The sequence below is a fragment of the Babylonia areolata genome, chromosome 29 (genome assembly GCF_041734735.1).
Source record: "Babylonia areolata isolate BAREFJ2019XMU chromosome 29, ASM4173473v1, whole genome shotgun sequence".
NCBI classification, from domain to species: Eukaryota; Metazoa; Mollusca; class Gastropoda; order Neogastropoda; family Buccinidae; genus Babylonia; species Babylonia areolata.
In genome coordinates, this window is record NC_134904.1 from 15,947,980 (window position 1) to 15,970,163 (window position 22,184).

The 22,184-nt window shown below is 43.5% G+C and overlaps 1 protein-coding gene across 1 annotated transcript in view; it reads left to right on the forward strand.

Moving 5' to 3' along the window:
- Window positions 1–21,977, forward strand: part of LOC143274788 (uncharacterized) — a 30,023-nt gene extending 8,046 nt beyond the window's left edge. The window contains exons 6-12 of the mRNA XM_076578715.1: window positions 1,736–1,895; window positions 3,820–4,557; window positions 7,804–7,910; window positions 11,937–12,055; window positions 13,725–13,798; window positions 17,897–18,058; window positions 21,745–21,977. Of these exons, the coding sequence (XP_076434830.1) occupies window positions 1,736–1,895; window positions 3,820–4,557; window positions 7,804–7,910; window positions 11,937–12,055; window positions 13,725–13,798; window positions 17,897–18,058; window positions 21,745–21,919 (1,535 nt within the window). The 3' untranslated portion in view covers window positions 21,920–21,977. The remainder of the gene's footprint in view (window positions 1–1,735; window positions 1,896–3,819; window positions 4,558–7,803; window positions 7,911–11,936; window positions 12,056–13,724; window positions 13,799–17,896; window positions 18,059–21,744) is intronic.
- Window positions 21,978–22,184: the final 207 nt, after the last annotated feature.

Below are 22,184 nucleotides of genomic sequence, written 5' to 3' on the forward strand. Positions count from 1 at the left end.
GGAACTGCCAGCAGCATCCTCTGCCTGTCCCCGTTACCACTTCTCCATTGCTGCAGGGCTTGGGAAATCTGGGTGTTGAAGGGCTAGCTCAATGTTCTGACATTAGCCTGGTTGCCTGACCAGCACAGGTGACTTTTTTTTTTTTAGTGAAGAGGAGTTGTGCAGTCCCTTTCCCACTCTCTCGCCTACCGCAGGCTCTTAGTGCACTGACAAAGATCCCATGGCAACAAAAGTGTTGTCCTCTGGCAAAGTTCTGTAGAAGAAATCCACTCTGACAGGTACACAAGATATATATGCATGCACTCAAGGCCTGACTAAGCGTGTTGGGTTATGCCACTGGTCAGGCATCTGTCTAGCAGATGTTGTGTATAGTATGGATTTGTCTGGAGGCAGTGACGCTTCCTTTAGAAACTGAAACTGAAGCAATTCACCCAGTCTGTAAGTCATGGGTCTGTCAGACAATGGATTCAGTTTAGCATTTCTCCCTTATCTGTTCACGATAGATCTGTAGGACTCATAATTTTTTCTCTGGGGGGAGGGGGTACGGAGGGGATATATACACAAACCCAAGATGGCCCTCATGAAACAGTGCGTTGAAAGGACAGTGGCCCTTAAGGTTGAGTTTGAAAAAAGGGGTAAAGTAAACAGTGCACATGTTTGTGTTGAGAAAAAGTTTGTTCAAATTTCAGAGAGTGTGAGTCAGTGGGGAGCTGAATCTGTGGACACTTGCTTCCCAGGCAGGCTCCAAAGCTGCTAAGCTGCTAGGCCTTTGTTCCTCAGTTTATATGCAGATTAGAAATTACAGCCTGTTCTTCTTACTCCATCCAAGCCATTTTGATAAAAAGAAGGAAAAAACCCCAAAACTTTTCCCTTTTCCCGCTTCCTGCTTTCACTGTTAACTCACTCAGTACGGCCAGTCCTCTCTTCTCCTTTACACAGACCCCTTGGATGTCCAGTGGGTGTCTGAATGACCCAACCTTTAGCTTCCGTCATCATAATTGTGGTATTCTTTGTCAACATTCACCTCTTCAGTATAAGAGCCTTCCGCTTGCAATATTTTGATGATGGTAACTGGGGTGAAATGCTGTTAACATCGTCTCTTTCGCCGTTCGTATGGAGAGAGTTAAGAAAAAGTTAATTACTAAAAAATGAGACAAATTCACTGCTGTGGAAATGATTAACCCATTCAATCCTGTGGAGTTTACAGCCTCAGCAGGCTTCCCTGTCATACTGATGTGGGAAAATGCAGAAAATTTACTGTTTTTCTTCCACACATACCCAGAATTACTGTGGAAGTTAGTTCCATTTCCTTGCAGTTTATGCGTATGTAGGATAGTGAACACTTTTTTAATGAGACTTTTTTTATTTTTATGTGAAAGCAGTGCTTGGATGCCGGGCTTAGTGAGTTAAAGAAGAGCAAAAACTGGAAGAAAAAGGAAGAAAAGATGAAGACACTCGCTAAGTTTGCCCCAGCCTTCAACAGTGAGAAATCTGTAAGGATACCCACCTTCTGAATGCTTTTCACAGCTCACCGTGAAGAGGTATGCTGCTGGTCAGGCATCTGCTGTGCAGATGTAGTACAGTATATATATATGTGGAGAGAGAGAGAGATTTGTCCAAAGACCGTGACACCTACTTGAGAAACTGAAACTGAAGCTTTCACAGTTCCACACGAAAAAACAGTTCTTCATGATAAAACACTGGCATTTTGTTTGTGTGTGTTTGTGTGTTTCAGGGTATTTTGCCATCCCGGCTAAGAAGTACCCTGGTGTGTTTTCCACCCCGGGATTTTTTGCTGATTTTCCTTTTATTCTGCCGAGCGCTTGCTGCCTGATTGTGTGTGGTATCGTGCTGGTCATCCTCTTCTTCAAGTTTCAGGAGCCCACTCTGGTGCTGTAAGTTGGTGTTAGGTACACGCTGTGTTATTTGACATTTGTTTTTGTAAACGCTGTGTTGTTTGACGTTTGTGTTGGTACACGCTGTGGTGTTTGACATTTGTTTTTGTACATGCTGTGTTGTTTGACTTTTGTTTTTGTACACGTTTGTTTGACGTTTGTTTTTGTACACGCTGTGTTGTTTGACATTTGTTTTTGTACACGCTGTGTTGTTTGACGTTTGTGCTGGTACACGCTGTGGTGTTTGACATTTGTTTTTGTACATGCTGTGTTGTTTGACTTTTGTTTTTGTACATGCTGTGTTGTTTGACTTTTGTTTTTGTACATGCTGTGTTGTTTGATGTTTGTGTTGGTACATGCTGTGTTGTTTGACTTTTGTTTTTGTACACGTTTGTTTGACGTTTGTTTTTGTACACTCTGTGTTGTTTGACATTTGTTTTTGTACACGCTGTGTTGTTTGACATTTGTGTTGGTACATGCTGTGTTGTTTGACATTTGTTTTGGTACACACTGTGTTGTTTTGGTACATGCTGTGTTGTTTTGTACAGGCTGTGTTGTTTGACATTTGTGTTGGTATATGCTGTGTTGTTTGACATTTGTTTTGGTACATGCTGTGTTGTTTGACATTTGTGTTGGTACATGTTGTGTTGCTTGACATTTGTGTTGGTACACGCTGTATTGTTTGACATTTGTGTTTGTACACGCTGTGTTGTTTGACGTTTGTTTTTGCACACGCTGTGGTGTTTGATGTTTGTGTTGGTACATGCTGTGTTGTTTGACATTTGTGTTGGTACATGCTGTGTTGTTTGACATTTGGTTTTGTACACACTGTGTTGTTTAATATTTGGTTTTGTACACGCTGTTTTGTTTGACATTTGTGTTGGTACATGCTGTGTGTTGGTACATGCTGCGTTGTTTGACGTTTGTGTTGGTACATGCTGTGTGTTGGTACATGCTGCGTTGTTTGACGTTTGTTTTTGTTTTGTACATGCTGTGTTGTTTGATGTTTGTGTTGGTACATGCTGTGGTGTTTGACATTTGTGTTGGTAAACACTGTGTTGTTTGACATTTGGTTTTGTACACGGTGTGTTGTTTGACATTTGTGTTGGTAGATGCTGTGTTGTTTGACATTTGTTTTGGTACACACTATGTTGTTTTGGTACACACTGTGTTGTTTTGGTACATGCTGTGTTGTTTTGTACAGGCTGTGTTGTTTGACATTTGTGTTGGTACATGCTGTGTTGTTTGACATTTGTGTTGGTACACGCTGTGTTGTTGACATTTGGTTTTGTACACGCTGTGTTGTTTGACCTTTGTGTTGGTACCCGCTGTGTTGTTTGACAATTTTGTACACGCTGTGTTGTTTGACATTTATTTTTGATTTTTGTTTCTGTGTGAGGAAGTTAACTTACTTCCTCTTTTTGTTCTATTGGATTAGGAATCAGTTGTTGTTTTTTTTATTTATCTATTTATCTGTTTATCTATTCAACTATTCATTCATTTATTTTTTTTATTTTTTTACTGTTCTTTGTGTATGTGTGTGAGTGTGTATGTGTGTGTGTATGTTTGTGAGTGTGTGCGTGTGTTATATGTGTGCATGCATATGAGTGTGTGTGAGTGTGTGTGTGTATGTGAGTGAACATGTGTCAAGTCAAAGTCAAAATTTTGTTTCATGATGGTAAATTGAATAGGCAACAACTGTAGTTGTTGTTTTTTACATCAAGCCATCTGTGAAAAAAAAAAAAAAACAGAAACAGAAAAACAAAAGAGAGAGAGAGAGAAAAAAAAAGAACAACACACACAAAAAAATGCTTGTGTGTGTGTGTGTGTATGTGTGTGTATGTGTGTGTGTGTATGTGTGTGTGTGTGAGTCACTCAAGCTGTAGCTGGCGTTGAGGTCAGTTGTTCTTGTCGTGTGTTCCAGGAACACAGAGAGTGAGGAAGCAGCTCCTTCTCTCCCTGCAGCAGAAAAAGAAGACGACCAGCACAGCGGCGCAGCAGTGGGCCCGGCCGGAGAGGAGGATGCGCTCCACACGGCGGGCATCGCTCGGCCCCACAACCCTCTGCTGGACAGACTGCGTTCCCACTCCGCCTTCTCCGTGCCCTCCCTGCCACCCAAGACCTTCATGTCCATGGAGACCCTGCACTGTGAAATGGAACTGCCCTACTACTACGCCCGCCAGATTAGCCTGAAGAGCGACACCACGCTCTCCAGGGAGGAGAAGGCGGTGTCGAAATCCATGCACAACCTGGGCGCAGCCACCGTACCATCGGCGTTCCGCGAAGAAGAGGACGATGGTTTGACTCCTGTGACTCGCAGGCGTAGCTATTCACACGGGCATCAAGGTGGAGAAGAGAACAGCTTTAATGGGCGCCCTAAAGTTAACCACGCGTTGAGTAAAGTTTCAGCCGATGAAAGTGTACGTGTTCCTATGGAGGCGGAGTTTCTGTCAGGAGAGTCGGAAAGAAACGACGCACCGGCGCCAGCCAAAGATGATGAAGCCAGCGTCAGTTTGAACTGTCACGGTGCCGGCAAGAACAAAGTTGCAGTGAACGTGGGGCGAGAGGAGTGCAGGGAAAGGGACAGCTGCGGAAAGAGCCGGTCTGCACGGCGCTCCTGCTGGCAGTCTGTGCGCAACAGTTCTTTGGTTCAGCTGCTGAGGTACTGTCGGCACTCCTTCTGTTTGTGGTTTTAGCTGATCCAGTTTTCGTACTGTGTTTCTGTTGTTGATTCGTGTGTTTTGTGTTGTGTTGTGTTGTATTGTGTTGTATTATAGTGTGTATTTTATTGTATTGTGTTTCATTGTAGTGTATCGTAATGTATTGTGTTATTACCCTTTGTCACAACAGATTTCTCTGTGTGAAATGGGGTCTGCTCTCCCCAGGGAGAGTGCATCGCTACACTGCAGCGCCACCCTCTTTTTTCCTTCGTTTTTCTTTTTCTGCCAGCAACCTTATTTTCCTTTCCTACCAAACACTTTTTTTTCCTACAGAATTTTGCCAGGGACAGCCCTAGTGTTGCCATGATTTCTTTCAAGTATGCAAAGTGCATGCTACACGCTTGACCTCCGTTCATCGCCCCGTCCGAATTACTAGCATCCAGACCACCACTCAGTGTCTGGTGGAGGTGGAGAAAATACTAGTCAATGTGGGGTTCGATCCTGTGCATTCAGATTCTCTGGCTTCCTAGGTGGACTTGTTACCACTTAGCCACCACTCCACTAGGTGCATGAATACTTAACAACACGTCTTGACATATATTTTGCATCATACATGTTGACTGTATCTTCTAACTTGACATGCAGGATGTGGTTTTAAAAAAATGTGGTAAAGTATCAGTATCAGTATCAGGCGTCACTGCGTTTGGTCAAATCCATATACGCTACACCACATCTGCCAAGCAGATGCCTGACCAGCAGCGTAACCCAACGTGCTTAGCCAGGCCTTGAGAAAAAAAAAAAAAGAAGTAAAATAAAATAAATAAAAAATAACAAAAAAAAACAAACAAAAAAAAGAAATAATAAAATAAATTTGTGAAGGACTATGACTCTCAAACCAGGAGGCAAGACTGCATTGCCTCTTAGTGCTGCAGCCTTGGGAGCCATTTGACCTTTGGGAACCATCCCAACGCCGACCATTCTAAAACCAAGAGTGAGGATGTAACTTTGGCAAGACGTTCTCCCCTGTTATCAGATTCTAGCCCAGATAAGTCAGGACAGCAGGTGTATGCTCTGCCGTTCTGATGGGCTCTCCTCTGTTATCAGATTCTAGCCCAGATAAGTCAGGACAGCAGGTGTATGCTCTGCCGTTCTGATGGTTGCAGTTGAACAGGGCTGACTGTCATGAATAGATGTGGTGAAGGATGATGTGTTATACCAAGAGCAGGTTTTTTGTGGCAGTGATGGGTTTTTATTGGGCAGTGATGGGTTTTTGTTGGGCAGTGATGGGATTTTGTGGGCAGTAATGGGTAGTGATGGGATTTTGTGGGCAGTGTGATGGGATTTTGTGGGCAGTGATGGGTAGTGATGGGATTTTGTGGGCAGTGATAGGTTTTTGTTGGCAGTAATGGGTTTTTGTGGCTGTGATGGGATTTTGTGGGCAGTGATGGGTTTTTGTGGGTAGTGATGGTTTTTCGTGGGCAGTGATGGGTAGTGATGGGTTTTTGTGGGCTGTGATGGGTTTTGTGGGCTGTGATAGGTTTTTGTTGGCAGTAATGGGTTTTTGTGGCTGTGATGGGTTTTTGTTGGCAGTGATGGGATTTTGTGGGCAGTGATGGGTTTTTGTGGGTAGTGATGGTTTTTCGTGGGCAGTGATGGGTAGTGATGGGTTTTTGTGGGCTGTGATAGGTTTTTGTTGGCAGTAATGGGTTTTTGTGGCTGTGATAGGTTTTTGTTGGCAGTAATGGGTTTTTGTGGCTGTGATGGGTTTTTGTTGGCAGCGATGGGTATTTGTAAAGGTGATGGGTTTTTGTGGGTAGTGATGAGTTTTGTGGGCAGCAGTGATGGGTTTTTGTTATGGCAGTGATGGGTTTTTGTGGAGGTGATGGGGTTTTGTGGGCAGTGATGAGTTTTTGATGGGCTTTTGTTGTGGCAGTGATGGGTTTTGTGGGCAGTAATGGGTTTTGTTTTTGTTTTTTTGTTTTTCCCGGACTTTCTTGGGTCAACCACCGTTTTATTTTGTATATGGATTCATTATAACAATTCAGAGTAGATGGAAAAGAAAGGGGGAAAAAAAGAAAAAAAGAAAGAAAAGAAAAAAAAAAGAATACAGTGTACATTAACAATAACATCGTCATCATAAGTCGTTATACTTATAATATATTGTTCTATCAATTTTTGGTCAAGGTGGACACATTTTCATCATGTGTAACAGTGCAGTTTTATAACATATAATAGACATTATAAGATAAGATAAGATAAGATAAGAATAACTTTATTATCTCCAACTGGAGAAATTTGGTCAGGTGCATTATCACAACATAGACAAGTAAACAACATGGGGACCATAACTGTAAAAGTCAACAACAGCTTTTACGAATATTACGAAGATACAAATGTAAAAAATATCACATACACCATTTCATACATACATCCACACACTGCAGGTAATAACTGGTATTCTTAATGTAAAAACAGACAGAATTAAGAAACATTATTTGAATATAATTATAAACATAGCCTACCATACTGCACATTGATTGTAATAGACAGATCATATAAGAATGAAGATAAATTGCGGAAAACCGCAACCAGATAATCAGCACGCACCCGCACCAACCCACCCCCACCCACCCCACACACGCGGATTACTAATGTCCATATTCTAAATATATTTCTGTTTAATAATTACGATGTAATAATTAATTGCAATGTTTTTAAAAGCGAATATGTGAAATGCTTTTATTTGAGAACATATGTTTATTACTCTTGTTTAATCAAGTTATCCACGTGTGTGGGGTGGGTGATCGGTGGGTGGGTGTGTGTGTGTGGGTGTGTGTGTGGGGGGGTGCTGATTATCTGGTTGTGGTTTTCCGCAATTCATCTTTATTTTATCTTACCTGTCTATTATAATCAATGTGCAGTATAGTAGGCTATGTTTATAATTATATTCAAATAATGTTTCTTAATTCTTTCAGTTTTTACATTAAGAATACTAGTTATTACCTGCAGTGTGTGGATGTATGTATGAAACGATGTATGTGATATTTTTTACATTTGTATCTTCGTAATATTTGTAGGGGCTGTTGTTGGCTTTTACAGTTATGGTCCCCATGTTGTTTACTTGTTTATGTTGTGATAATGCACCTGACCAAATTTCTCCAGTTGGAGATAATAAAGTTATTCTTATCTTATCTTATCTTATCTTATCTTACCTAGCAGTGATGGGTGTTTGTGGCACTCTGTTGCAGGCAGAGCGCCGTGAGACACAGTGTGGCCCTGTACACTGTCATGTCCTTTGCTGTCATCGGCTTTGAAGACGTGTTCACAATCTTTGCCTCCACTGCCAAGAAGTACGGTACGTACTGCGTACTGTGCGGTACTGAAGCCGTCAGTTTGTTGTGTGTCTGTGTTATATATATATATATATGATTTGTTATACATATATGTGTGTATATATGAATATACATATATATATATATATATATATATATATATATTTATTTTTTTTTTTTTTTTACCACATTTCTGCTTTCTTTTCTTCTAACTCTTTTTCTGTCTTCTTTTCATCGTTTTTTTTTTTATTATTATTTTTTTTACGATATTTCTGTTTTTACATTTATCTTTTCTTCAGTTTTATTCATCTTTTTTTTTTTTTTTTTTTTTTTTTTCTCAAGGCCTGACTAAGCGCGTTGGGTTACGTTGCTGCTGGTCAGGCATCTGCTTGGCAGATGTGGTGTAGCGTATATGGATTTGTCCGAACGCAGTGACGCCTCCTTCAGCTACTGAAACTGAAACTGTCTTCTTTTGTTGTCCTCTGGCCAAATTCTGCAGAAGAAATCGACTCTGACTGGTACACAAACACATTCATGCAGTCAAGGCCTGACTATAAACGCACTGGGTTTATGCTGCTGGTCAGGCATCTCTGCCCATCAGATGTGGTATACCGTAGACATGGATTTGTCCAAACACTGAGGTGCCTCCTTGAGAAACTGAAACCGAAAACATTTTTTTCTTTTCTTCAGTTTTTAACCCCTTTTCTGTGTCTTTGTTCTGTTTATTAACCCTTTTTTTTTGTCTTGAAAATATTTTTTTCAACCCCTATTCTGTCTTCGTTTCTTTCAATTTCCTTTTCTTTTTCTTTTCAATCTTTTTTTTTTTTGTGTGTGTGGTCAGAATGGGTTTTCTGGTTGTTGTTTTTTTGTGTGTGTTTTTTTGTGTGTTTTTTTCACATCATTCGTGCTATGAATGGGGGTGGGGGTGGGGGCGCTAGTGGAGATTGTTCCCGTGTGAATATGTGAGTTGGTGAGTGTTTTGGAGAGAAGCAGTGGCTTATGTTCGTTTATAACGGGAGCTGACACCAGGTTCCTGTGGCTGAGTCAAAAAGAGCTGAGACCCCGATGATCATGCTGTTGATTTGTGAGACCCTAGAAATGATGATCATGACAATGATAATAACTGTGTTTATAGAGCGTTGAAGTTTGTGTTCAGAAATATCAGAGCATTTAGCAAACAAGCATAACCAACTCATACATACATGAACATGAAAAGCAGGGAAAAAAAAATTTGGTTGGATTTTAGATGGATCATATCATAATGCATTGTGTGTGTTGGTTTGAATTGGTGTTGGAATGGTAAAATGTGTCAGAGAATTCATGCATTCCCCGATCAAAGTGACAAGGGGGTGGGGGTGGTGGGAGAGGCAGGGGATTTTTTTTCCCATCTTCACTGGCTTGGACATGGTTTCTTTTTTTTTTTTTTTTTTTTTTTGTAACATTCATCCTGAGGATATGACGTAGTGCATGGCTCCAGCACAATACATATAAACCAAAGTGACTGCTCTCTAAGTACTGTAGTAGAGTGAAATTGAGATAGGATGAGAGACAGACAGACAGAGAGAAGAAAGGATGAGAGACAGACAGACAGAGAGAAGAAAGGATGAGAGACAGACAGACAGAGAGAAGAAAGGATGAGAGACAGACAGACAGAGAGAAGAAAGGATGAGAGAAAGACAGACAGACAGAGAGAAGAAAGGATGAGAGAAAGACAGACAGAGAGAAGAAAGGATGAGAGACAGACAGACAGACAGAGAGAAGAAAGGATGAGAGAAAGACAGACAGAGAGAAGAAAGGATGAGAGAAAGACAGAGAGACAGAGAGAAGAAAGGATGAGAGACAGACAGACAGACAGAGAGAAGAAAGGATCAGAGACAGACAGACAGACAGAGAGAAGAAAGGATGAGAGACAGACAGACAGACAGAGAGAAGAAAGGATGAGAGAAAGACAGACAGAGAGAGAGAAGAAAGGATGAGAGACAGACAGACAGAGAGAAGAAAGGATGAGAGAAAGACAGACAGAGAGAGAGAAGAAAGGATGAGAGACAGACAGACAGAGAGAAGAAAGGATGAGAGACAGACAGACAGAGAGAAGAAAGGATGAGAGACAGACAGACAGAGAGAAGAAAGGATGAGAGACAGACAGACAGAGAGAAGAAAGGATGAGAGACAGAGAGAAGAAAGGATGAGAGACAGACAGACAGAGAGAAGAAACTAATTATGGAGAATAACATGAATTATAAAAGTAGCTTTTAACAAATCATTACCATAGTTTATAAATATGTATAGCTGCATATTGCTAGAATGCGCAACTAAACTCAGAGTAACTTAAAGTTTTTACTAAACCTTTGAAAATAATGATAACTCTTAGTTGGAAAGTTGTTGCGTGATTTCCTGTGTGCTGCGTTGTACGTTGTCCACCGTGTGAATAAAAACGGGATCCACTGTAGACCACTGTGTTTGTTCCCCAGTGTTTGGTTGAATGAACTCATGGCCGGCAGATGCACCCTTGCATTGCACCCTGCCATTTCAGTACCACTGTTCTATAGGCTAGCATCAGCTTTGTGTTTCGTAATTATTATTATTATTATTATTATTATTTTTTTTTTTTTTGCTGCCCCATCATCTGCACCGTTTCAGTGGCATTACTCCTACACCGCCCATTTAGATTCCCCCATACACGGCCACACCCAGGTTCGTCCGTCACAGTTCCAGCATCGGCAGTCTGCAGGGAACCGTCGATGTTAGGTCGCCAGGAGGCCACACACCAGAGGAGGCCCTGCACTGCTGCTGAGTCACTTCGGTGGTGTTCAGTGGTGCCTGTTCTGATTTAACGTACTTAGGACACCACATACTAAGCCACCTACTAACGACAATAATGGCTTAGTTGCAGAGCCAGACTGAGTGAGCGTCTCTCCCAGAGTGGAGACGGCCACCGCGTCCCTCAAACAACAGCCCCCCATGAATCTGCCGATACTGAAGACATTGACAGGGCTCACCCCAAGCACAGAAGTGGAGGGATATCAAAACTGAGGTCACCATGAGAGCAGGGCATGAAAGGCCACAGACTTTGAGACTGTTTTTTGTTTATATTGATGATGATGATGGAGGAGGAGGAGGAGGACGATGATGATGATGATGATGTTTCTGTGGAGGTCCATTTTGGTTTGGGACTGCGTGACAAGGCTGTACTCTATGCTACCTGTCATAATGATATCCTGGCGTTAACCAGGCCCGAGAGATACAGACACTTGCAGTGTTGGTCAGGTAATTAGAGCAACACACCCAAAGACGCATCCTTGAAGTGGATGACACTTGACTGTATGGTCCCAGTCTCCCCATTTAAGCTTGTAATTATCATATCTCACTTCTGATTTTAGGTTTGGGAGCCAGTGATAAGCAGACTGTCAGCCACTCTCTTTTGGGCAGGGGAAGAGGACAGATCAGAAATGAATGCTCTGTATGTTACTGTCAGTGTTACTTTTCGAGGAGGAAACTTTACTTGGGCACACAAGTTCGGTCAAGATATGTGAGGAGTCTAGCAGCTTCTTACTAGAGGTCTAGCAGCTTCTTACTAGAGGTCTAGCAGCTTCTTAGTAGAGGTTGAGATACGTTATAAGAAGGCTGCCGGCTGGGCCAGACAATTATTGACTCAACTGATTGGACAGCTTGATTAAGTGATGTTGACTTAAAGATGGGACAACTGTATGATCATGTGAGTGTGTGTGAGTGTGTTTTATTTTGTCTTATTTCATTTTGCTGTATTTTATTTTGTTGTATTTTATTTTGTAGTATTTTATGTTATTTCATTTATTCATTCTTTAATTTCAAGTTTTATTCTATTTGTTATTTTATTTATGTATTTCATTTTATTTCAGTCTACATTATTTTCCCTCAGGGCCTGACTAAGCGCACTGGTTACGCTGCTGGTCAGGCATCTGCTTAGCAGATGTGGTGTAGCATAAATGGATTTGTCCTAACGCAGTGACATCTTCTTGAGCAACTGAACTGAACTGAGTGTGTGTGTGTGTGTGTGTGTGTGTGTGCAGATGGTCTTGCTTTCTCCACAGATCAAATAGGCATAGCACTGGGGGCGGTTTCCATTCCCCTCTTGTTCATCCAGCTCAAACTATACCCTCTGCTGGTGTCCAAGGTCGGAATCAAAAAGGTATGTGACCGCGCCCCCACAAACCTCCAGCTGTTACTGTGCTGCGAATTGTAAAGAGGAGAAGGTGGCAGAATGGTTAAGACAAGTGTACAGCGTCTGTGAGGGTCTGGGTTTGAATGCCGGTCTCACTCTTTCTACCTTCCTTCCTCTTCTGCGTTCGTGGGCTGCAACTCCCACGTTCACTTGTATGTACACAAGTGGGCCTTTACGTGTATGACCGTTTTTACCCCGCCCTGTAGGCAGCCATACTCCGCTTTCGGGGGGTGTATGCTGGGTATGTTCTTGTTTCCATAACCCACCGAACGCTGACATGGATTACAGGATCTTTAACGTGCGTATTTGATCTTTTGCTTGCGTATACACATGAAGGGGGTTCAGGCACTGGCAGGTCTGCACATATGTTGACTTGGGAGATCGGAAAAATCTCCACCCTTTACCCACCAGGCACCGTCACCGAGATTCGAACCCGGAACCCTCAGATTGAAAGTCCAACGCTTTAACCATTCGGCTATTGCGCCCGTCACTCTTTCTTCCAAGTTTGACTGGAAAATCAACCTGAACATTTAATCATGTGGAAGAGACGATAAACTGATGTCTCGACAAATTTATATTCATACACTGAAGGCCTGACTGTCATGCTTGGTCATCCTGCTGATCAGTCATCTGCCCAAATGCAGTGATGCCTCCTTTATACACTGAAACTGAATCACGGGCCATTTAGTTCTTAACGGTCAATGGCTTAGTGGTTTGAACACTGGACTTCCGTCCTGTGATCTGTAAACTCTCCTGATTTGATACCTGGCTACACCCAGGTGTGTTAAATATAGAGATCTCTTTTTTTTGTGTGTGTGTGTGTTTGTGCAGTCTCCCAGGTTAATGTGATATATGATGTACCATAACAAATTTCTGTGTCAATGCATGCACAGAATCAAGTATACAAACCAGAGATCCGGTAATCCATGTCAGCTTTTAGCAGGCAAATGAAACATGATCACACACCTTTCATGCACCCACCTACCCCAGAAAAAAAAAGGAGTAAGGCTGCTGAAATGGTGGGTAGAAACAATTACATAGTCACACACGTAAATGGCCACTCATAGAAATGTGTGGATGTTGGAGTTGCAGTCCACAATTGCAGAAGAAGGAAAAGCTGTTACCTTTTCCCTTCACAATGTGGAAATCAATGCTGCGTCGCCTCTGATGTTATCAAAGATGTTTATCTTGCACATGTGTAGTGGCCAAACAGTGTTCTTGCATTGTAAAAAACTGAGATTACAGACATGTACAAGGTTTATTTATTTATTTGTTTATTCATTTATTTACTTATTTGTCATTTATTTATCAAAATTCTGAAAGAAATCTGCCTTTTTTCTAACTATGATCAGATGTTGTGTTTAGTAACTTGTAACACAATTTTCAGTGATTTATCCTGTGTCTTACTTACTTGTGATTAGATTTTTTTTTTTTTAGGTCTTCTTGTAAGGGATTTATTTTAAACAAGCAAAATAAGAGATTTACTTAACAATTTGTATCACAATGTATATATAAACACATGTACATAGATATATATATATATATATATATATATATTTGTGTGTGTGTGTGTGTGTGTGTGTGTATAAGATACAGGAAAAGTGTCATGTTCAGTGTTTCTGTTTGATATTTCCAGGCCTATCTGATCTGTGTTTCCTTCATGAGCATCCCAATACAGCTGATGCCTATGGTGCATATGCTGGCAGATAAGTGAGTGGGTGTTGTAAAAACTCTGTGTGTGTGTGTGTGTGTTTGTGTGTGTTTATGTGTATGTGTGTGTTTATGTGTATGTGTGTGTTTATGTGTATGTGTGTGTGTTCATGTGTGCGTGTTTGCGCACACGAGTGTGTGTGTGAGTTTGTTTGTGTGTTGTTGTTGTTCTAAGGACTGTAAGGGATTATAAACACAACTTTATGATATTCCAAGGATTGGTGAATTTCTTCTGGTTTATGTTTTCACTTACCTTGATCAAGTCATGGGCACGAGATGATGTAGTATGTGAATGCATGCACACACTGTAAATGCTGGAATTCCCCTTCAGTCATGGTGTGGGTGTCGGCTTTCAACCCAGACTGATTGTGTATGAGTACACTGTGTATAGGTTTCCAGGCACACTGTGAAACCCAGATTGATTGTGTATGAGTACACTGTGTATACATTTCCAGGGGCACTGTGAAACCCAGACTGATTGTGTATGAGTACACTGTGTATACGTTTCCAGGGGCACTGTGAAACCCAGACTGATTGTGTATGAGTACACTGTGTATACGTTTCCAGGGGCACTGTGAAACCCAGACTGATTGTGTATGAGTACACTGTGTATACATTTCCAGGGGCACTGTGAAACCCAGACTGATTGTGTATGAGTACACTGTGTATAGGTTTCCAGGGGCACTGTGGCAGAATTGGTTGTGATCCTGTGTTCAACAGTGACCGAGAGTTCAGGGCCTTGTTTAGGCACAGTGTTGTGTCCTTGGGAGAAGCATTTGAACTCTTGATTTCCCTCACTCCACCCAGGTGTGAATGGGTACCTGACTTGGGTCAGGGTCAGGGAAGGTCAAGAAAGGAGAGGACTGGGCCCCGCCTTCCAGTGCCGAGCCCTAGACATGGTGGATGTGAATTCTTTCTGCTTTTTTTTCTGCCCCATCTGCACCGTTTCAGTGGCATAACTCCCACGCCGCTCATTTAGATTCCCCAAAACATGGCCACACCGGGTTCGTCCGTCACAGTTCTAGGGTCAGCAGTCTGCAGGGAGCCATCGATGTTAGGTCATCAGGAGGCCACAAACCAGAGGAGACCCTGCACTGCTGCTGAGTCACTTGGGTGGTGTTCAGTGATGCCTGTTTTGATTCAACATACTTAGGACACCACCTACTAAGCCCCATACTAATGACAATAATGGCTTTGTCGTGGAGCCAGACTGAGTGAGCGTCCCTCCCAGAGTGGAGACCGCCACCACATCCCTCAATCAACAGCTCCCCATGAATCTGCCGATACTGAAGACATTGACAGGACTCACCCCAATCACAGAAGTGGAGGGGCATCAAAACTGAGGTCACCATGAGAGCAGGGCATGAAAGGCCACAGACTTTGAGACTGTTTTGTCTATATTGATGATGATGGAGGAGGAGGATGACAATGATGATGATGATGTTGCTATGGAGGTCCATTTTGGTTTGGGACTGCATGACAAGGCTGTACTCTACGCTTCCTGTCATAATGATATCCCGGCGTTAACCAGGCCCGAGAGATACAGACACTTGCAGTGCTGGTCAAGTGATTAGAGCAACACACCCAAATACGCATCCTTGAAGTGGATGACACTCGACTGTGTGGTCCCAGTCTCCCCATTTAAGCCCACAGCACACTCAACTCTGGGTAGGAGCCGGTCACAGGCTGAAAAACCCACCTCCACTGGGATTTGAACCCGTGTCCTCCCAGCCGTCAGTCCACGACGCTAACCACTTCGCCATGGTGGCTGGTAGTGGATGTGAATTCACTGCCCTGGTTGGACGTGGAAAGGCTATGGGACGTTCAGCCTCTGAATGTTTCCAAACTCATCCGTGGTTGTTATGAACAGTGCTCACCCCCCACCCCCCCCCCCCCCCTACACTGGGTCAGTTTCCAAACTCATCCGTGGTTGTTATGCTCACCTCCCCCCCCCCCCCACACTGGGTCAGTTTCCAAACTCATCCGTGGTTGTTATGAACAGTGCTCACCTCCCCTCCCCCCCCCCCCACACTGGGTCAGTTTCCAAACTCATCTGTGGTTGTTATGAAAAGTGCTCACCTCCCCTCCCCCCCCCCCCCCACACTGGGTCAGTTTCCAAACTCATCTGTGGTTGTTATGAAAAGTGCTCACCTCCCCCCCCCCCCACACTGGGTCAGTTTCCAAACTCAACCGTGGTTGTTATGAACAGTGTTCACCTCCCCCCCCCCCCCCCCCATACTGGGTCAGTTTCCAAACTCATCCGTGGTTGTTATGAACAGTGTTCACCCCCCTCCCCCCCCCCTACACTGGGTCAGTTCAAACTCATCCGTGGTTGTTATGAACAGTGTTCACCCCCCCTCCCCCGCCCCCCTACACTGGGTCAGTTTCCAAACTCATCCGTGGTTGTTATGAACAGTGCTCACCTCCCCTCCCCCCCCACCCCTACACTGGGTCAGTTTCCAAACTCATCCGTGGTTGTTATGAACAGTGCTCACCTCCCCTCCCCCCCTTACACTGGGTCACCGTTAACCTCTTTGATACTGTCTGAAAGTGAGCTTGAAGTGAGCGGGTGTGGCACAGGCAGGACTTGCAACTGAAGGAAGTGTATACAATCATACACTCACTGAATTTCTGATTATCAGAATTTGATAGTCTGTCTGTTCATTTTCCTTTCAGAAATGCATGAGTTGTGTATATTTTCTTGCAGTAGTTTGCGTGCTAAATTTAGAAAATGATTATTACCCCCCCTCAACCCAAAACCGCTTGGCAAATAGGAAGCACAAGTCAAAATAATGCCCGGTGCTGAAGAGGTTAACCAATTGAACTCTGCCTCCGAATGCATGCATCACCCAGCATTCAGGTGAAGAAACACATTCACGTAAACCAGTGTGTCAGTTCACTGGTATGCCTCAAATGACTTTGGAAAGGAATTTACAGGAACAGAATTTCCTTCCTCACAGACACACAAAGTTTCACTGACTAATTCGAATTATTTATGGTTCCCCCCCCCCCCCCCCCCCCCCCCCCGAGCCCCTCAGGCTTTCTACATCGCTATGGCAAAACGCCAATAACTTATTGCACAAGCAAGAGCTCAGTGAAATTATGATGGACTCTGACAGCGAATTTGACCCAGATAATGATGAACTGACATATAATTCATCTGATAATTTCTTGGAAAGTAACATAGATGAAATTCCTTTTAGGCAGCAAGGTTTCGAATAATTTGAATGAATGACTTGTCTCTAAGTGAGAATCAGAAACTAGAGTATAAAACAAGAGTAAATTACAACACAGAAAAAAGTTGTTTTTGAAAAACTACAACACAGAACAGTTAGTTGAATTTGATGAATTGCAACACAGACCAGTTATACACACACACACACACACACACACACACACACACATCACACACACACATGTGTGTGTGTGTGTGTGTGTGCTTGTATGCATGCATGTGAGTGTGCAAGAGCAAGATACAGTTACAGAAGCATTAGTGTGCGTATCGGGTGTCCCCCAAAAAGTGAACCGCTTTTTGACTAGTATTTTCTCAGTGATGGAGAAACCGAATTCATTGAAAATTTTTACACAGTAACCTTAGGGTATCATCAACAAGTCTGCAAAATATCTAAAAGTTCGGACACAAATTATGCGAGTATTATCAAATTCAAAACAGCATGTCAAAAAATCTAATATCAGAGCTGTGCAATGTGCAAGCTCTAATTACAGAATCATCAGTGTGCGTGTGTGTATATTGAGTGTGCGTGTGTCTGTGTGTCTCTGTAAAACAGCGAGACATAGTTACAGATGCATTAGTGTGCATAATAAAGAGCAAAATATAGAACTTTACAGATGCATCAATGAGTGTGTGTATGTGTGTGTTTGTGTGCAAGAGCAAAATATAGTTACAGATGCATCAGTGTGTGTGTGTGTGTGTGTGTGTGTGTGTGTAAACTGCAAGATATGGTGACAGATGCTTTAATGCATGTGTGTGCGTGTGCTGTGTGTGTGTGTGTGTGTGTGTGTGTGTGCCTGTGCATGCTTGCGTGTGTATGTGTGCATGCCTGCATGCATGTGCGTGTTGCTGTGTGTGACCCACAGCAAGGTTTGGCTGTGGGTGTGTCTGGTGGCCCTGACCCTGCCCCTGCGCGTGGCGGCCAACTCCTGCTTCACCGGCTCCTCCCTGCTCATCAACAACTCCGTCACCTCTGACAATGCCGGCAAGGCCAACGGACTGGGCATGACCTGCACTGCCATCGCCAGGTCACAGCCGCAATCTTCTTGTTGATAATAATAACGATGATGATGATGATGATGATAAGTATTTATATGGCGCTGAATTTTGTGCAGAGATGAATCAAAGAGCTTTCACACCAGTCATTCACACACATGCATAACTCAAAACTTGAGAAACTGAAGACAGAGAAGGGCAGGTTCTTCTTCTTTTTCTTCTTCTTCTTCTTTTTCTTCTTCTTCTTCTTTTTCTTCTACTTCTTCGTTCGTGGGCTGCAACTCCTACGTTCACTTGTATGTACATGAGTGGGCTTTTATATATTTATACCCCGTCATGTAGGCAGCCATTATTCCGTTTTTGGGGGTTGTGCACATTGGGGTATGTTCTTGTTTCCATAAACCCAGCAAATGTTGACACGGAGTGCAGAATCTTTAACGTGTGTGTTTGATCTTCTGCTTGCGTTTTCACACAAAGGGGGTTCAGGCACAAGCAGGTCTGCATATATGTTGACCTGGGGAGATTGGAAAAATCTCCACCCTTTATCCACCAGGTGCCATTACTGAGATTCGAACCTGGGACCCTTAGATTGAAAGTCCAACACTTCAAAGAACCACAGACGAGAATAGCTTTATTATCTCTTTAACTATTTCACCGCCACAGGTGAATTTTGTTGACTAGACAGTGCACCGCCACAGGTGACTTTTGTTGACTAGACAGTGCACCGCCACTGCCACAGGCGACTTTTGTTGACTAGACAGTGCACCGCCACCGCCACAGGCGACTTTTGTTGACTAGACAGTGCACCGCCACCGCCACAGGCGACTTTTGTTGACTAGACAGTGCACCGCCACCGCCACAGGCGACTTTTGTTGACTTGTTGACTAGACAGTGCACCGCCACAGGCGACTTTTGTTGACTTGTTGACTAGACAGTGCACCGCCACAGGTGACTTTTGTTGACTAGACAGTGCACCGCCACAGGCGACTTTTGTTGACTAGACAGTGCAGTGCCACAGGCGACTTTTGTTGACTAGACAGTGCACCGCCATAGGCGACTTTTGTTGACTAGACAGTGCAGCGCCATAGGCGACATTTGTTGACTAGACAGTGCACCGCCACAGGCGACTTTTGTTGACTAGACAGTGCAGTGCCACAGGCGACTTTTGTTGACTAGACAGTGCACCGCCATAGGCGACTTTTGTTGACTAGACAGTGCACCGCCATAGGCGACTTTTGTTGACTAGACAGTGCAGCGCCATAGGCGACTTTTGTTGACTAGACAGTGCACCGCCACAGGTGACTTTTGTTGACTAGAGAGTGCACCGCCACAGGCGACTTTTGTCGACATCGAGGGGTCATGTTGATAAGACCGTTTTTCACATTGTGACAAAGCTGCAGCCAGTTTCCTGCCAACTGAACAATGACTAACCTTTGCCCCATGACTGTGTTTGATGTGAACAAGTCCATCATGTTGCTTTGACATGAACTGAAGCCTGTGGCTGAGAGCATGGTTTCCAGAATATCTGGCGCTGGCGAGCTGTTTTTTTTCACACAGAAACTTGGTGGTGAAAGAGTTAAGAAGAAATCAGGTGTCGGTGAAGTCTCTGATACATGCATGTACACCTTTACAAGTGGGAACAGTAAAATTTGGCAAACATACAGTTCAGTTTCACCGTTCAGTTTCTCAAGGAAGGGGTCTGTGCAATCAGACAGTTCTATGTATGATACACCGCATGTGTTAAGCAGATGCCTGACCAGCAACAAAAAAAAAGAAAAAGGAAAAAAGAGAATGGCAGCCAACTTGATGGGTGTAGAAATGGTCATGCACACATAAGCCCACTCGCACATGTTACCAGTAAACGAAGAAGACGAAATGACCAATTTCCTAATCCTTTTTTTTTTTTTTTTGTCATTGCAGGATGCTAGCACCAACAAAATCCCACTCACCCATACCAGTAAATGAAGAAGGAGGAACAAATTGATTTCCTAACCTGACGGGCGCAATAGCCGAGTGGTCAAAGTGTTGGACTGTCAATCTGAGGGCCCCAGGTTCGAATCACGGTGATGGCGCCTGGTGGGTAAAGGGTGGAGATTTTTACGATCTCCCAGGTCAACATATGTGCAAACCTGCTAGTGCCCGAACCCCCTTCATGTGTATATGCAAACAGAAGATCAGATACGCACGTTAAAGATCCTGTAATCCATGTCAGCGTTCGGTGGGTTATGGAAACAAGAACATACCCAGCATGCACACCCCCGAAAACGGAGTATGGCTGCCAACATGGCGGGGTAAAAACGGTCATACACGTAAAAGCCCACTCGTGTGCATACGAGTGAACGCAGAAGAAGAAGAAGAAGAAGAAGAAGATTTCCTAGTCCATTTATTTTGGAATGTCATGGAAGAAGGCGGCAGAGTGGTTTTGATGTTTCGCTGCCGATACAGTGTCCGTCAGGATGTTGGTTCAGTTCCTCTTCTCTTTTGTATTGTATTTGTATTTTTCTTTTTATCACAACAGATTTCTTCTGTGTGAAATTCGGGCTGTTCTCCACAGGGAGAGCGCGTCGCTACACTACAGCACCACCCATTTTTTTGTATTTTTTCCTGCATGCAGTTTTATTTGTTTTTCCTATCGAAGTGGATTTTTCTACAGAATTTTGCCAGGAACAACCCTTTTGTTGCCGTGGGCTCTTTTACGTGCGCTAAGTGCATGCTGCACACAGGACCTCGGTTTATCGTCTCATCCGAATGACTAGCATCCAGACCACCACTCAAAGTCTAGTGGAGGGGGAGAAAATATCGGCGGCTGAGCCATGATTCGAACCAGCGTGCTCAGATTCTCTCGCTTCCTAGGCAGACGCGTTACCTCTACGCCATCACTCCACTCTCTTGACTGGAAAATCAAACTGGACGTCCAGTCATTCGGATGAGATGGTGAACCAAGGACCTGTGTGCAGCACTCACTTGGCACACTGAAAAAGAACCCATGGCAACATGAGTGTTGTCCTCTGGCAGAATTCTGTAGAAGAAACCCACTCTGATAGGTGCACAATTCCATATGATATGCATGCAAGTGGAGTGATGGCCTAGAGGTAACGCGTCCGCCTAGGAAGCGAGAGAGAATCTGAGCGCGCTGGTTCGAATCACGGCTCAGCCGCCGATATTTTCTCCCCCTCCACTAGATCTTGAGTGGTGGTCTGGACACTAGTCATTCGGATGAGACGATAAACCGAGGTCCCGTGTGCAGCATGCACTTAGCGCACGTAAAAGAACCCACGGCAACAAAAGGGTTGTTCCTGGCAAAATTCTGTAGAAAAATCCACTTCGATAGGAAAAACAAATAAAACTGCACGCAGGAAAAAATACAAAAAAAATTGGGTGGCGCTGTAGTATGGCGATGCGCTCTCCCTGGGGAGAGCAGCCCAAATTTCACACAGAGAAATCTGTTGTGATAAAAAGAAATACAAATACAAATACAAATGCACTCAAGGCCCAAGAAGTGTGTTTGGATATGCTGTTGTAGGGCATCTGCGTAGCATACGTTGTGTAGAAGCGTTCATGGAATTGTCCACACACTGAGATGAATCCTTGAGAAACTGAAACTCTTACAGCAGGACACTAGCCCAGACAAAAGCCGGCTCAAAATACCAGTAAACGCAGAAGCAGAAAAAGCGATACAGTTTCCTTACCTCTTTTTTTTTTTTTTTTTTTTTTGCAGGACTCTAGCACCAACGGTGGGAGGGGCGATGTTCTCCTGGTCGCTGAGGATGAACAAGGTTATAGGTCACCCGTTTGACGTCAATCTGACCTTTGCCTTCTTTGGCTTCGTGCTCTTCCTCAACTCCATTCACTGCGTCTTCCTGCCTGAGCATCTGGACCATCAGAAGAAGTAGTTCACTCCCTTTGACCGCTGAAGGACGAGTATTGTATTGTATTGTATTGTATTGTATTGTATTGTATTGATTCCATTGCATTGCATTATATTGCATAGTATTGTATTGTATTGATTCCATTGCATTGTATTTCATTGTATTGTATTTTGTGGGGTTTTTTTTTTGGTTGTTTTTTTTCTCAAACCTGACTAAGCGCATTGGGTTACGCTGCTGGTCAGGCATCTGCTTGGCAGATGTAGTGTGGCGTATATGGAATTGTCCTGAA